The sequence below is a fragment of the Acyrthosiphon pisum genome, chromosome A2, assembly GCF_005508785.2.
Source record: "Acyrthosiphon pisum isolate AL4f chromosome A2, pea_aphid_22Mar2018_4r6ur, whole genome shotgun sequence".
NCBI lineage: Eukaryota > Metazoa > Arthropoda > Insecta > Hemiptera > Aphididae > Acyrthosiphon > Acyrthosiphon pisum.
The window spans coordinates 67,376,327-67,393,803 of record NC_042495.1 but is presented as its reverse complement, the minus strand read 5'-3'; the positions used below and the strand labels follow the sequence as shown (position 1 = coordinate 67,393,803).

Below are 17,477 nucleotides of genomic sequence, written 5' to 3'. Positions count from 1 at the left end.
AGTAACGCCAATCATCATTTAAAAAAAAGTGTACTTAAATTAAATTACAAAAATAAAAACATGTTGCATACAGATACAATGAAAAATCCTCCTATAAAATTGCATATTATTTTATTTCATTTAAAAAATGTATTTCACATATTAAGTAGGTATATAATATAATGCTATTATGATATAAGAACTTTTATTATGTAAAATACATTTAAATAAATATGGATACTAAATAAAAACAACCAAAATTAAAGTTAGCTTGGTAAAAAGTAACTAGGTATGTGGAAAGATAGAAAAAATTGTGAAGATCGGAAGAAGAAGAAGAATTAGGTGCCTATTTCAAATTTAGATTCTGAATGGAGCAATATTGTATTGGTAACACAATAATGTGTATTTTTTTTGAGTCTGTCATCACATTTTGGAGCATTAAAAAATACACATTTCATGAAAAACTTCATGTTTTTAATTACATATAATTGGTAAAAAAAAGTAAAAAATTCCCAGTACTTTTCAAAACAATTTACATTTTTACGCAGCATCAGTACGATTTTGTTTTTCTTTTGTAATTCAAAAATAAATAATCGAAGATAATATTTATATTTAGTTTTTTTAGAAATAATTATATAATTTTAAGACTATTCTAGTAAGCGTAGACTTTTTTTGTTATTGTGTGTATGTGTTGACAAAATGTTTGTTTTTAAGTCAAATTCAAAAAGTTTGAAGATTTAATATAAGATTTATCATAAATTGTTCTTAATGAAATAAAAAAAATATCAAAAATGTAATGCCACAATTTTTTTTGCGTTGAAGTTAAAATTCAAACATAATTCGTTATAATTATGAAATTGTGTGAATTTCAATATACCTAGTTAAAAATTTAAATAGCATACCCACATCATTATTAACTCACAAAATTTTCATGAATATTTTTTATCCCTTGTAAATTTTTTTATTAATCTAAGGTAATGTACATGCACATAATGTACTTAGGCTTAACAGTGGCAGATTTAAATGAAACAAAAACATAAAATTAATGTTAAATAGTTTATATAAAATTATTATTCCACCGTACTTAAAATCTGAGTAAAAAAAAATACACTAGCTGTAAGACACATATTTTACAGAAAAACACATTTTATCAAAAACCATTAACCTTTTTTGTTATGCCTGACAATTATATTTGAACAAATACATTTTATTAATATTAAGAATTATGTTGGGCAGAGTAGAGAAAATAGTTTATACCTAACGTCAAATTGAGTGTTCATCGTCTAAATAATATCACCTTATTGACTTTATTTAAAAATCGATGTTTGTCAAGCGATTCTAGAAAACAATTTTTCCTGGATAAAAAAAATATATATTTTATACTTGAAATTCAGAATTCGAATATTATTTAATAATTATAAATGATTAGCTGCTAATTATATATATTATACATAAACCTTTAAAATAAATGGAAAGTATATTATTATTTTCAGACCCACAGTAAAAATATATATTTATGGTAAAATGTATATTGCAGTTAAAAAAAAAATTGTGCCTGAAAAGTTATTCAAATCTAGTTACTCTTACTTACAAATTCTAATTTGAATGGAGTAGTACGTATTTAGTTATTCATTTTATGACTCATTAAAAAAATATTCCACCTATATTTATTTATTATGCCTTTGTGTTAATTTTATTTATTCAGTTGTAATTAAAAAAATATTAACTTTTAAGACTTCAACATTTTCCCATTATTTATGTATACTTTTGTTTTATGCACACAATTATATTTTCAAAACTAATCTTAATCTACTATGATACACATGGACCTTATCACATTCCTATATTTTACATCGGAATGGTTATACATTAATACAAATCATACTCATTTAATAATACTTTAGCATATTTGATGTATTTGATAAAAATAAGTTTGATCTACTGTTGTACTACTCAAAGAAAAATATACATGTAAATTATAAAACGATGATCTTCGAAATAGATGCCGAATGAGTCTCCACATCAGTATCGTTTTTTGTATCATTAAATTTAAAATTTAACATATTATGTATTATAATGACTTACTTGCGTCATGAGGTACACTCGTAACCTACTATACAGTCAAGAGACATCTCCTTTTTTTTTTAAAAATCAATTGAAAAAAATGTTCTGTTATTAATCATAAAATATTATATTAAATCCAATAATTATGATGTTTAAATAATATTTTTACAATGCACAATAAGTGTATGCCTTAGAAAATTAACGATGAATCAATCTTTTGAAATATATTATGTGTTTTCGTCTTTTCGATGTGGTCTACTGTGAATTCGATTTTCGAATTTTTTTAATTTTTAATAAATTAATTTCGAATTAGAATTTATTGACTGAATTACATTTTAGTGGAAAACATTTAAGAAAATATATTTATATATAAAATAATCAATTCGGATAGATGGTCACATATTATCCAAAAACCTCAGAACAATGTAATTTGTAAGAACTTAGCCAATAGGTAACTTTAGATAAGCAGTACAGAAATTATACAATCCAATGTCAAGTATTTTTAAGCTATAATTTAATTTTTGGGCAAACCATTTTACATTAGAAACAAATTAATTTATCAGCATTTAACATTATTACGTAGTTTTTATTTTTTGATAAGAATGATTACAGGAAAAATTTGTTTGAAAGTGATAATAGCTTAAAAGTTAAAAGTAGCAATTACGTTAATTAAGTTAATCACGTTATTATTTCGATTTTCGTTTAGTTTTTTACTCACTTTTTTACTGCCCTAATTATCTTTTTTTCGGTCTAAATAGTCCTAACTGGTAATACACAAACATGCATAGGTAGTTTATTGGAATAGATAACGACAACGTACAGTTCAAGTCGTAGATCTTCACAAAATACAATTTTACTATAAAAAAAGAGCTTCTAACTGTTGACCGATAATACACCCACATGGGATCCTAAAAAGAACTGGGATTTTGATCATCAGCTGTTGCCTGTTTCACTGCATTCGATGTTGGTCATAGTTCAATTGTAAAATACATTTCAACAACGACATGATAGGGTAACTTGGTGCGTTTAGAGCGTGCAGAACTCTCATGACGTGAGGTCATCTGTAACTAAACTGAAAGCATTTATAAAGCCCAGACCTAAAGCAACACAGGTACCTGTAGTACTATAGTTGAGTGTTTTGAGCACGTGGTGAGGCACAATTGATTGAATCATTTGTGGATCTTCCATTTCGGTACCGTATTGGATTGGACCAGTGTTAAAACTCAACGGTAGACGCTACGAGCCAGTTGGCCACTATTCGTTTTTACAGTTTACCTGCATAATTGGGGAGACACTATGTCTGTTAGTTCGATGAGGTTCCCTCCAACATTCGTTTTTGATCCCGAAGACTGTATGTTTGAACGCTATTTCTCATCACTCTGATAGATTGTTCAGAAGCTCAACCAGAATTCTACGCGCCTACCATGGTCACCTGAAATACCTATTGGAGTTACTTCGTACTTGATGATAACAGCTTGAGAATTGATGGGAAAAACTTTGCTTATCGAAAAACTGAACAAGTGACAAATAAAATAAAATACTAGGTAGGAATTTCTTTTAAATTACGATAATATTCCGTTTTACGCGTACTAATATATTCTCGAATAATGTATGTACCTATATTAAATCTTATAACAACATACTATTATTATGATATTCGTTACGCGCACACATTTAATTATTCGGATTGTTTCGGTAGTTGATTACAAAATAGTTTGTGATTAAATATCTCACGTGGGCTTGGCCGTTATGTTTGTAGTACGATTACGGGATGACGTGTTATTATTATTTGTACGAGGTTTAGTGCGTTTGTAAAGCCACTTTGTTTTACCGAAAATGTTATTCCGAAAACAATTTAATCTAAACCACTGATCAATAGTAAACGCTCTGCTAAATATGCTATGTCAATATATTATGCAAAGCTACATTTAACTTTCAATTCATACTGAAGGATGCACTGCCAATTAGAACGAGAGATTATGGGAATACAAAAAGAGGCAATCACGTATCGCAGTTATATTTGCATTAATATCAACCATGGAAATGATTTATATTATCCCGATTATGCTGCAGGCTGTAGCGCTAGAATATTAAGTACAATGGTCCGTGTATTACATTGTGTGCATTTACACGCAAACCATGTTTATAAACACATATTGTTATTTGTACTCGACGATCGGTAGCAGACATCGAATCTAATGTCAATTGTCGAATAAAATTCGAAGAAACGTATTAATACCAATATAATATCGTAAGTAATCGTAAAAATGTAAATACAATAGCTTGTACAAATATAGCATAAGTACATCATATTAATATGAATATACAAATAATACAATACAGCACCATTGTCAACGGGCATAATGTGTATATATTATTATGTCGTCAAGATACATTCGATCTTCGAGTTTGTTTTGTAAATATTATCTCACTGTTCATTTTTAAATTGAAATTTATTTTAATATCCTATCATAGGAATTATGTTAACGTCTGCAAGTTTGACTGATTTATAATACATTTATTATGTATATTAAACATGATATAAAGTACTCATGTTATAGTTTTTAATAGGGATCAAAATGCCGGAAAATTTCCCAAAAAATTCGGGAAAATTTCGGAAAAAACCGTTTTTTTCCCAGAGCACCGGAAAAATTGGAGAATATTAAAATAATACATTTCCAAAAAAAACCAAATTTTTTAAAAATTAAAAATTGCATTTATGCATAAAAATTAAAATAATCGATGTAAAAAAAAAACCATTTTACAAAATATTTAAGAGAACCTATCATTGTCATTTCACATTTGCCAATACGGTTATAAATGTATTATTGTAATAAAATTTAAAATTAAACTATTAAAAGTATTAATACGGATATTTAAAAATAAAATAAAATTAATAACTGATAAGAAATAACTATATAGTAAATATTTAATAGTTAGTACTTAGTACTTTAGTAGTTAATGTTACAAATTATAATTATTTATAAATCAAGTATAGAATCCTCTAAATTTATCCACTACAGACTTTAAGTTAGGTATGGTATGTATAATATGTATGTAATATGATTATCAACTATCATTATTTATTAGACCTAACCTAACCTAACCTAACCTAACATTTTCAATTTTTCACGAAAAAAACCAGTTTTTTTCTTCAAAACCATTTTTCCGGAAATTTTAATCCCTAGTTTTTAATATAAACAAACAAAATATTTGAGTCCCAGAGATCAGTGATACACGTCGTTAGTACGTTGTCGAAAACACACTCTACTTGAATGTTTGTGTAAAAATGTTCTGCCTATATGGTCGGTTTTTCTCCACCATAATTATAAAACAAAATTGTAGAGGTGCTAGTTATTGTTTGAACTCAAAGCGTAGGTAAAAAAAAGTAATACCTTACCATACTTTGTAAATCGGCTAGTTTAAAATCAATCCAAATTATATAAAAAAAATTTCAAACAAAAATCATCGACGGTAACAAATTTGTTGTTGATAGGTTTGTTATGTAAACGGAAATCATACTAAAAGCATACTAATTCTTATTTTGCTGCCAATATTTATTACGTTTGAAAAATATGAACAATTATTTCAACCATGTTATCATATTAAGTCCAAGATGTTTTACGATATTTAAAATCGTAATAATATTTCAGTGTTTACTGTTATTATTTTCTGAATTCATGATTAGCATAATACAGTTGTATAAAAAAATATGTTTATAGAAATAGTCACGATTAAGGTATATCATTTAAAAAAAGTAATGGGACAAAAGTATAATATAATTTGGTAAAACCAGCATTATTATACTACCAAACTGTTCTTCGTAGGTATTAATTATTTTAGATTCTTTAATTTCTAATTAAATTGAAAAATTCTGATATAAATTTAATAGTTTGAATTTAAAACGAAAAATTTAAACCACCTCTACTAGTTATGTTGAACAGACTTGAATTATGTATATAGAATATACTAATATTGAAATTATTGAGTGGCATCAAGTTATTCTTTATCATTTATTTATTTAACAACTAACACACATCGTCACTGTAGTCCATTCAGCTTTTCAACCGACTCATTTTTTCTTACTATTATTTAGTTAAATCAAATGTTATTGTTTTTTATTTAACATTTTTTTGAAATTAATTAAAAATAATAGTTCAAAGATCTTTTTCTTCTGTAAATATGATATTCAAAAATCGTTTAGATATTTCACTGGCCGAAAAAATGCACACATCATTTTTAAATTAGGAATATCACTATTATTGTCGTTATATCCTATAGGTATACATAATAATTGTGTAAACAAAATAACGAAATAAATTCGTGGAAAACATATATAATCAACTACCTAAATAAACCTAAACATTTATACTCTTGAGTATATACCTTATGTATTGCAAATAGAGACTGGAACACATATATAGTGAATTGATTTAATTTTCATTGAAATATGTTAAATTTTATATATTTTTATAAAACTTTAAACTGTTCAATTTCTTTTCAGTTTCCGTTTTGTTTATTGTTACTCGTTTCTTTTGTGATATAATTTTGCTAAGATTTGTATTTGTTCATTTTCCTCTTTTGCGTCGATGCTGTTATCACGTCTTTGTTCTGCAGTTTGTGTTGTACTTTGCTTTGTATCTGTTTCTTTTAGTATCTAGTGCTTGTGAAAATTAATGATTTACTTCTTAAATATGATTTATTACCTAACAAAAATTTACGTACCTATTGCTCTTTTTGCGAATATGTGGTTAATATTCTGGATGATTTTCAGGTCGAATAGCATCAAAATATTGCATATAAGTGCTCGTATGTGTACCTACGTTTTTTAATACACATATACACGACATATCGCTGATCTAAATAATTATGTTTACTCAAATTTATTATTATGATACATCATAATAAGTATCGAAGTCGCAATGGGCTTATTCGATCTCCGTTGTGCGAAAGTAGTTTTTGTGCCTTGAATAGAAAAAAAAACAATACAAAATAATATGTCCAACCTGCAAACATATTATAATATTCTGGTTGTTCTTTTTTTCGCTCTTTGCAACTACATACCTTACCCTTGCTCTACACCTCTTTAGAGAAGTCCACCACCCCACTTTTACTCACAGCTACTATTATGTCTATCCGGATATTCTTCGGTCATCCTATTCCCTTTCTTTCTTTCCACGTTCATTTCCATAGCCTCTCTCTGCACCATGTCCGAGTTTCCTCTTCCCATAATATAAACGAACAATATCTCAACCTATTCTCCCTTATTTTGTCTACAGGTCGGCGCCACTTCTTCCTTACCCAGTTACCCCTAATGATTTAATTTCTTATTCTATCCTTCAGAGTCACTACATACGTCATTGCATTGTTATCTCTGCTGCACAGAGGCACAAATAGGGGGAGGGGCTTTAGAGGCTAAGTTTCTCCAGGCAAACACAAACATTTCCCAAATTTTTTTTAAGCCTATTCAATATTATTACAGCAAAGCTTTAACCCTTTCTCCAAATCTCAAACGCTATTTGTGCCTATGCTGCAACACTCACCCAGTGTAGTTATTATGTATTGTTCAGCGCACCACTACACCTCGATCCATACGCGTTGTAATCGACCCCACTATAATACATTATAATATAGAACTTTTAATCTCAACGGAATTTACTCGTTACAAAAAATAATTACAAAGTTCCTCTCCACCTCCCAACCATACCCACATGATCCTGTTTCTGACGTCATTCTTGAAATGACCGTTATTTTTTACCACTGATGCCGAGTATTTGATTCGCGACGACTACAACAATAATAACAATAAATCGCGTAGGTACCTGTAGTACATGACGATCATGACGACGCCGGGTATCCAAAACGAGACAGACGACGATATGATCGCGTAGTACCGGTTGACGACGAAAACGCACGACATGGGGTTCTTGCGGCGGAACGCCTGGTGCTCGGCGGTCGTGTACCAACCGAAGAATATCGGAAGGAACGATATGAGCGCCGGTAGCGTCCACACGTTGAGCAGCATATACAGGACGGTACGCTGCGTCATGGTGATCGGGTACTGCAGCGGGCTGACGATGGCGTAGTACCGGTCCACGCTTATACAGCATAGGTGGAGTATGGACGCGGTGGAGAAGTACACGTCCAGGCTGTTCCAAACGTCGCACATGACGTATCCGAACATCCACTTTCCGGTGATCTCGACGCTGGCGTTGAACGACATGGCGCACAGCGCCACCAGGAAGTCGGCGAACGCCAGCGACACGACGTAGTAGTTGGTGAGTATGCGGAGCTTCCGGTGCCGCACCACGCTGATCACCACCAGAGCGTTTCCCAGCACCGCGCACAATATTATCGAGCACATGGCCACCGTCTTGATGACGAGCACCGGGCCCACGGCCGCGGCCACATCTTCCGCCGTCCCGCCGCCGCCGACGAGGTCGCCGCCACCGCCGCCGATTGCGGCCGTCCCGTCTCCGGCCACCGTGTGCGCCGTCTTGTTGTCCGGTCCGATTGCGCAACCGACTGCACCGGCCGCTACTGCGCCGACGCCGCCGCTGCTATTGTTGTTGCCGCCGCCGCCGTCACCGTCGACACCGACACCGCCGCCGACGCCTCCGCCGCACGTGCTGTTACCGACAACTGCAGCTATCTGCGCACCACCTGGTACAAATCCCGTGTCGTACCACCACATCTGCGGGTCCATGGTGGCCGTCCGCCCCCCGAACGGCGGTCACATCGTGCGTGGTGGTTTTCCCGCCGGTGGGTGCTATTCCGGCCGGTCGTGTTGTTGCCGGTGCTGCGGGTGGTGCGGGTGGTCTTGCTCCGCGTTGTGGACGTTGATCGTTGTACGCGGTTGGTGGTGCCCTTCCGCTTCTGAAACGCGAAACGCAACGTTATAACAAACGATAATAAATAAATAGGTATTATTATTTTCGTGTCAGACAACACGTCGTTTTTTCTTCCAACGGGGAGAATATAAACATATTACTTATACCAGGGCTTGAAACAAATATTGGATACCTGTTTTGAATACCGATTAAAACAGTTAAAAACCGAGATCGATACCAAAACCAAAAACAAAATCGAAAAAAATAAATGCAGATATCCGAAACCGAAATCGAAATCGAAATTGGAATAAATATTTTCGGTTTCAAGCCCTGATCTCCAATCATTATTATAAGCCTACCACCCTTTTTTGTCAAGCTGAAATCGCAATTGCCGTCTGTTATGCACGTGTTTTAAATAATTCGAATGAATGTAATGTCACAGTTCTGTATGGCTGTGTGTAAGTACGACATTGGACATTTTAAAAATATTTCTCATATTTTAGTTTTAAGCATTGTTATTTGTCAGTTGTACTCTGTCGAAACTTTAATTATATGAGCACCTATTTGAGTTGCATGCTTTTGGGGGCTTTTATTATGAAAATTCAGACTGACTTTTATGTCGTTCAGTTTCGAAAAAAACAGCAGATATCGATCTGTACGAGAATTAAACTAACCGGATTACATTTATTTAAGTTGTTGGTACACTTTACTCGTAAATCATATAATATATTGGCGATTGCCACCAATAAAAATGTTGGTAAAACACGTACCTAATTCAATTATTAAATCAATGAAATAAAACGTACGAAAATGGCCACGTCCGTCGATGACGGTACCACGAAGACAAGACGTCGTTACGTATGTTCAGACCATCGTCATAATAGATGTCTCTTTTGTAATTTTATGTTTTTACGACTTTAAAACCACGGAGGATAGTGATCGTCTATCGTATGATATTATTATATATTTTATCGTATGTGCCCTAACAATATTTCATTTGTACCTGCCTAAGTTAATGTACATTTTCTCGGATTGAGATTAAAATAGAAATAAAATCGGACGAGCTTTGGGTAATTTATTATAACTATACGACTGTAATAATTATTATAATGTACGCGTCGTGACGTAGGTATAACCCACGTGCTTTTGAACACTAAACTATGTATAATACTATGTCAGTGACTATATTTTACCACGTGAGCATTTAAGTAAAATTAATACGGGTACAGGCCGGCTTGTGTCAGGCATGTCTTGTGGCGGCAGCTGTAGTTCTGAGATAACAATTATTATAACTAGACTACTAATTGGAACAAGAGCGAAATACCAGAGCCGAAGTCTTGTGATTATTGTCGTGGCAAATTGTGGTTCCGTGATTCTTGGGTAAATAGTGTGTGTTAGTTTGAAACTGTTGTTTCTGACACCAGAGAAAAATTCTGTTTAAACAAAATTATTACATTTTTCTAGTGGGTTAAACGAAAACTGTCCGGCCAATGCATTTTAAATATTATGCTGTAAGGCTGCACTGTATGGTCTTACAGTTTTCATCTTAGTATCCCTCGCTAAGTTTTGATTATATCGGCGAGGGATAGTGGTGAATTATTGTTATTTTTAACGTGGGCGCCATAACGGTTGTTATAACTTCAAAAGTATTCACGGAGAACATTCCGTGGTAAACTGGGTTCATATATATATATATAATTCAAAACAGATCCATTTGGTTTACGTAATGTTTTTGGTTTTTCCGGCGGTTTACTCGAAAACTACCAGGACATTTGAGAAATCTTAAAATGAAATCATGGCGTCTACCGTTTCTTTTAGCTTTTAGGTTATTCCAAAAAGTACTCAACAAATATATAAATAAACCTATAGATTTGTCTCAAATCTGAAATACTTATAGACAATTTTGTGATATTATTATTATACGCATAGGAAATAATTATCTTAAAGTATTTTTTACAACATAGATATAATATATTGATTGAATTTGAGTAAGATTATAATGGGTTTCAATAATATTATTTTTACCCGCCACAATCACCCATCGAAAATGGTTCATGGAAAAGTGATTGTATTATTAAAAAACACACACACATGTATTATAATATAAGCTTTGAATAGGTATTTGAATGTTGTATTAAGACACGGACTTATACGAAATACAGGACTGTGCAGATAAGGACATATACAAGAATACAATATTGTCGATTATGCGTTTTAGATATTTATAGATGAATTTACTTTGGTATAAAAACGTGGGTTCGGAAAAGTTCAGAAAGTAGACATTTTCCAAAATTACAAGGAATTTTATCACGTACCCATAAGACTGTTTGTTGTGGACTGCCGATAGTTTTAAACAAAGGAATTATTAGATCAATTAATAAAATATTGATAGAATTCAATAGATATAGGTAGATATATATTATATTTGAGTATAAAGCAATTAACGTTCTGAGTTTACAACCTAATCTATATTTTTGATTATAATGATCCTACTAAATAATTATGCGTTGGATGAACTAAAGAGTAAAGTATGTTATATATCGTATATTTCAGTAAATAATATTATAAATTCTTATTTATTTTTATTTGACGTTGACAGGTCATCAACTAAAAAGGTACATATCTGATAGAATGTATTATGTACAATATCATGCATCAAAATTTAATGATCGTTGAATAGATTTAATGATTAATGAATCAAAAACACATCAGTTGTATTCAATAGTAATACAAATAAATAATAATACAACTAATAACAAAAAACAAATATGAATAATAATATCACAGAACTAAAAAATAAATAAATGACATGAAATTGATTGAAAAACTAATCATTAGTCAATATAGAATTAAAATTTATCACAAATTATGTGAGATTAAAATAAGGAGACGATAATAATATTTCATATACGAGAAAATTAAAACTCAATCAATTTGCTTGACTTAACAGCGTATAACAGAAATAACTGATCGATATTATTAACTAACTACATGTAAATTCAATAACTTTTATTCTTGTCAAATTAAAAAAAAATACTGTCGGGAAGTAACCGCTATGCTGCAGTTTGGTAGACGTCGAGTGTATCTCACCATTGAGTAAGTCACTGTAATATTTGTGTTAAATTAATTAAATTATAAATAATTGCATACGAAAAATGATTCTGAGCAAAGATGTTCTGTGAGCCTTTATTTTACCTACTACATTTTATTATATATTTATATTTATATTTCAGTTACTTATTTTACTATTAGTTATACGGTAAGTTTAATTCATTTTTGCCGAAATCCTTGCATTTATCTCTAAGTACATATAAAACACAAAAGTTGTTTCTATGTCCTTTATATGCATTCCTAAACCGTTTATCTGAGTACATAGATAGACTAGACCCCAGGGAAAAAGAGGCTACATTTAGTCACAAAAAAATTTAAAAAAGAGGCTAACTTGGGGAGGTTCTCAAACAGGGATTTCAAAGATGGAAATTTTTGTTTATAAGCGGTTGCTTTTAATCATAATTATTATAATTACTATTAATGCGGATAAGTGTCTGTGAATTTTAGTACAGAATGAATCGCGTTCGAATCATGGTTTTGGTGGAAACATGTTTTGATACTTTAGAGTTAAATTATATATTCACGTACCAGGTACCTACGCACTTACCACAGGTAGATTGCCTACCTGATAATATACTGCTCGCATAATCACAAGCAAATTTCACGGACAACGCCGGTCGGGATGGCTATAAATTAAAATATAATGTAATTTACACTTAAAAAAACATTGCTACCACAGCGTGTTGCACAAAAAAGGAGTTGAACAATCACAAAACCTAGGAATAGCAAAGCATTGCCGTATCAGCTATAATTATATTATAAATATTTAGGTAATTATTATAATAGCATTATCATTGTATTTATATCATAACTATATTATTATTATCATTAGGCTTTGAGTCAATACCAACTATTACCGTATATCGATTTTTTGGTATGCCGCATCAATGCAACTGAAATACACTCGAATTCGTAGCAGGTTTCAAGACATATATACATACGTCATGTGTTAGCTTATATATTTATTACAATCATATAGGTATAGATGGTTCCACTAATAATTTATTATAATTACTTTGAAAATATCTTACACAGTTCACAATTTTATACTTGAATGTTAAAATCCTCAAAATGTATATACAATATGGCTTACACGCAATGATGTGAAACTTGAATGAATATTTAATATCCTTTTATTATTAGCCAAGATAATTTGAAATTCAGTCTTATATAACGCCCACTGTAATACAGTTTTTTTATTATCACTGTAAAATCAACAGACGAAAATCATTTAATATTTCCAATTCAGTTATATAACAAAAAAACAAAATATCAATTATTTATTTGTAATATTATACTCAGAACGTATGCATATTACATATCCAATAACCTTATTTTCATTATTTAAAAGCATAATATAATATATAATATAGATATATCTCTTATTTTCACATAAAAATTTAAATTTTGTGACTTTTAGTGTTATAGTTGTTTTTTTTATTTTCGAGGTACCTAGGTACTATAAAAATATAATACAATGGAAGCGTTTCTACTTAGAATAACTTATTCAGTTGATAGCTGAATCGGTATTGCTATGCCAGATGTATAATAGACTTTTTCTTTTTAATCAAAAATGAATTACATTTAGAATACCTATCGTGTTGTTAATTCTTTTATTATACCAGAGTAAAAATATGATTTTAAATATTAATAATTATATTATTGTTTGTTAATTATATTAGTAACAATAACTTATTACAATTTACAATAAGTATTATCTAATACACCCGCAATTCCACGCAAAATTGTTTTGTTTTGAGTTTGAATCGTAGGTATAGGTACGAAAGCAATCTCATAAAATACATACATAATGATATTCTTTTTTCTCCTACCACCTATTATTATTATAATATTCACACTACAAAATAATACATCATACAGTGGATTGTTTCTTTCGTATTTACCGAGAAGTGAGAAAGTCTTAGTGCCAAAGTTATTCCACTGAGTACATAATATTGTATTCGTATTGCGTCTACTCTCGGCGGTCGTATAATACGCACACTAAATTATTACTTGCTCACATGTGAGGTCTGTTGTTCATTCGGATATCCGAATAATCTAAAGTGATATATATATATATATATAGTATACAGGGTGCGTTCCTGTGTGTGTGTGTATGTTATATATACAGTTATATTATATACGAACGCGCTGTATATACCTATGCGAGTATTATATATTATTATTATTATTATTATTATAACGTTTCAGAGTCATACCTATACCGAAGAAAATAACCCACATAACCGCGTCGGTGTAATTTACGTAAATTCCCTCAAGAGACGCATATAATATGTTACATTAATAAGTGCCAAAACACATACCTATACTGCTGCTGCAGTGACTCGTGGGGAACTTTAATCGGCTACCGACACGCTGTCACGAAGTGGTTCCTATCGTAAATCAAACACGCGTATATACATGCGCGTTCATCAGATTAATATTCGAAAAAGTAATATTATACCTTACACGGTGCGGCAAGTGTCAACAATATCATAATAAATATGTATATGTTGGCAGTAGGTGCCTAACCTACCAATGATGTATAATGTTATTATTACGCGCGGACGTATTCATCACGTTGAATTTTTTTTTTATTTTCTCGTGAAAAATGACGTAATGGTCGATCAAAAGTCGTCGCGAATAAAGGACGTATCGTTTTAATATAAAAAAATCCAATTGAATTGAATTGTTATTGCCTCCTGCGATATCAATCAGTCGGTAGCTGCTACAGTACCTCTATATTCTATATTTTATAATAAAATAAAAACCCGGAAAAAGGACGATAAAAAATTAATTAAATACCGCTGCAATTGTTGTTTGCTGTGAAATTAAATATGTTACGTGTTAAAGCCGAATAAACATCTTATACGAGTAATGTTTTCGATCAGGTAGAATACCCACACGCCCAATGGTCGTTTTCTGTTGCTATAAAACCGATTTGTTGTGAAAATCGCTGAACTTGATTGAAAAAGTCGCGACTGCCGTTAGGATTAAGTTTTGTTAGCGTTCCTACACGTTAATGTAGTATCACACACACACACACACACACACACACACACACACACACCACGATCGCGAATCACTTAAATGCAAAATATATACGCCGAGCGATGAATGAGGAACAGAAATGTATAAATAGAAGAAAATATGTATAATTAATAAACGTAATAACATATAGAAAGTCATGGTTAATGTGTCACGGTACTTTATATAGACTACTCCCAAGTCCCTCACCAAACCGTACGATATTTTGGCAATGGAAGCCGACGAGAGAATTTGTCGCGAGCTATCACGGCTGAATAATTTCAATTCACACCAGAGCGGTATGTGTCAGCGATAAATTATGTACGCGCTGTGGCTTTTATTATTTGCACGTCCAGCGACCGTCTCGCAGCATCGGCCGAGTGCACACCAAGAACGATAAATTATTATTTATCATCCACCGGTGGCCCACTGTAGTCCTATAATACGAGCACTACTCTATAGGTGTTATATAATTATAATCACCCGCAATTATTGTTACGACGTGCATTACAATACTATAATTTAAACGATAATATACACATATTATTGTACCTTCCAACATAAATGCGAAAAATGTAATTTATAATGATAACGGATTGAGGTTAATTTTAGCGTCGTTTTTTACGCGACATTATTAAGTACCTGTATAATATACGTTGTAAGTACAGTATCTATATAACGTTAAAAAAACGGAACCAACGTTTTTTTGTTTTTAATTCGTCGATGGTCGTTCAAAATCGAAGTCGTCGTCGTAGTATACACGAGAACTGCCGACCATTATTATAATAATACGGCACGTGTTTCAGTGTTTGTTCGGTCGTCCTTTACCTGGTAGAGCGATCGAATACGTTTTATTACTATTACTATTATTATTCTTTTGCACTAAATTATATTATAAAAATAAATTGAGTGAGAAAAAAATGGCAATTCCTTAGGTTTGTTATATACATATACTCGTAATATGGACAGCAAGAAAAAAATGCGGCCGAAGGACTTGGTAAAATACGATATCATATTGAAAATCAAAAAATGATAGGTGTCCGAGAACCGTCAATGGTTAAGTATAATACTGATAATATTATGCCCACTGGTGGTAGTAACCTTTTGAATTACAGCAAAATAACTAATATCGATTGAGGAAAAATGGCTATATTACGTTTTAATATCAAACTACTTACGTCAAAATTGGACCTCTTAACTCTTATAAGAAAATAAAAAAATTGGAAAAATGTATATTTTATATTTTTAAACTTCTGTCAGAACAACTTAAGAACAACCTACTATTGTAAAATATCTTATATTTTAAATCTTTTTGACTTAGAAACGAAATATAAGTGTTAGCAGCATAATTAAAAAAAAATTTTAAGTTTACAAATTCAAACGTCCATAAATATCTCAAAATTAGCCAAACTATTATTAAAATAATATAAAAATAGAAATTTATTACTAATATGAACATTTTGTGAATATTTCAAGTCTCTGAGATCATTTATTTTGGGATAACAATACAAAAAAAAATAAAAAATAAAAAAATCGACTTTTTCAAAAACTGGTGTTCCATAATTCCCCCCTGTTCTTTATTATTCATCTTTTTTACTCTTAATCCCCTGAAGTACCAACTAGATCCAATTTAAACTACACATGCACATAATATTTATATATTTAATTGCATAATAAGTATGTTATATTTTATAATTAAACCTTTAAATTTTTTTTTTGATTCTAACCGAAGCAAGGAATGTAATAGGTATATAGGTTTACAACTACGTGGTTTTTTTCAATAACACCTTTTAGATCAGTAAAAATGATTCAACGATCAGCAATTCGTATTAATTAATAAGGTTGAACCAAGTTTTGCCAAATTAAGATATTTAATTTTGCGTACATTAAATTATTAAATTTTATATAATTTATCATTGTTATTAAATTGTTAGTCAATACAAAACTACCGAAGAATGGCCTGTATAAGTTCTTGAAATAAATATAGCTTAAAATTAGTTTAAATATTTTGAAAATGAAACAGCGAACGTGTACTACAGAAAATAATAAATAAATATATTATATTATATGCCTAATAGCAAAAAGTTTTAAGTGTCTACGATTTATATTTTTGGAGTTATATCAAAATAATTTAAAATCGTTTGAGGAAAAATCATTAATTTTCGTTAAAAATTTTATTTCGTCAAATTTAGAACTTGAAACGCCTATAAAATGTTTTTTCCATTTTCTGTATTTTTGATGTTTTTTAATTTATTTATTTAAAAACATAATATTAGGAATCTTCTTAATTTTAATGTTTTTGACGAATTTCGTCGAAAATTTGGCTTCAAGTTAGGATAGAATACGCATTCTTAATATTTTAAAATTGGTTTAAGAACAACTATTGAAGAACGCTATATATTATTATTTTAATATTTCTTGAAAATATCTTAATATTATTCTAAATATTTAAAAAAAATTGTTTTA

At 30.8% G+C, this 17,477-nt stretch overlaps 1 protein-coding gene across 2 annotated transcripts in view; it reads right to left on the bottom strand.

Annotated features, from left to right (window-relative positions):
• LOC100169402 (octopamine receptor beta-3R) overlaps positions 1-17,477 on the bottom strand; it is a 195,177-nt gene that overhangs the window by 131,865 nt on the left and 45,835 nt on the right. For both annotated transcript variants that reach the window (XM_029489381.1, XM_001948486.5), the window contains exon 2: positions 7,866-8,919. In XM_029489381.1, coding sequence (XP_029345241.1) covers positions 7,866-8,749 — 884 coding nt within the window. In that variant the 5' untranslated portion in view covers positions 8,750-8,919. The remainder of the gene's footprint in view (positions 1-7,865; positions 8,920-17,477) is intronic.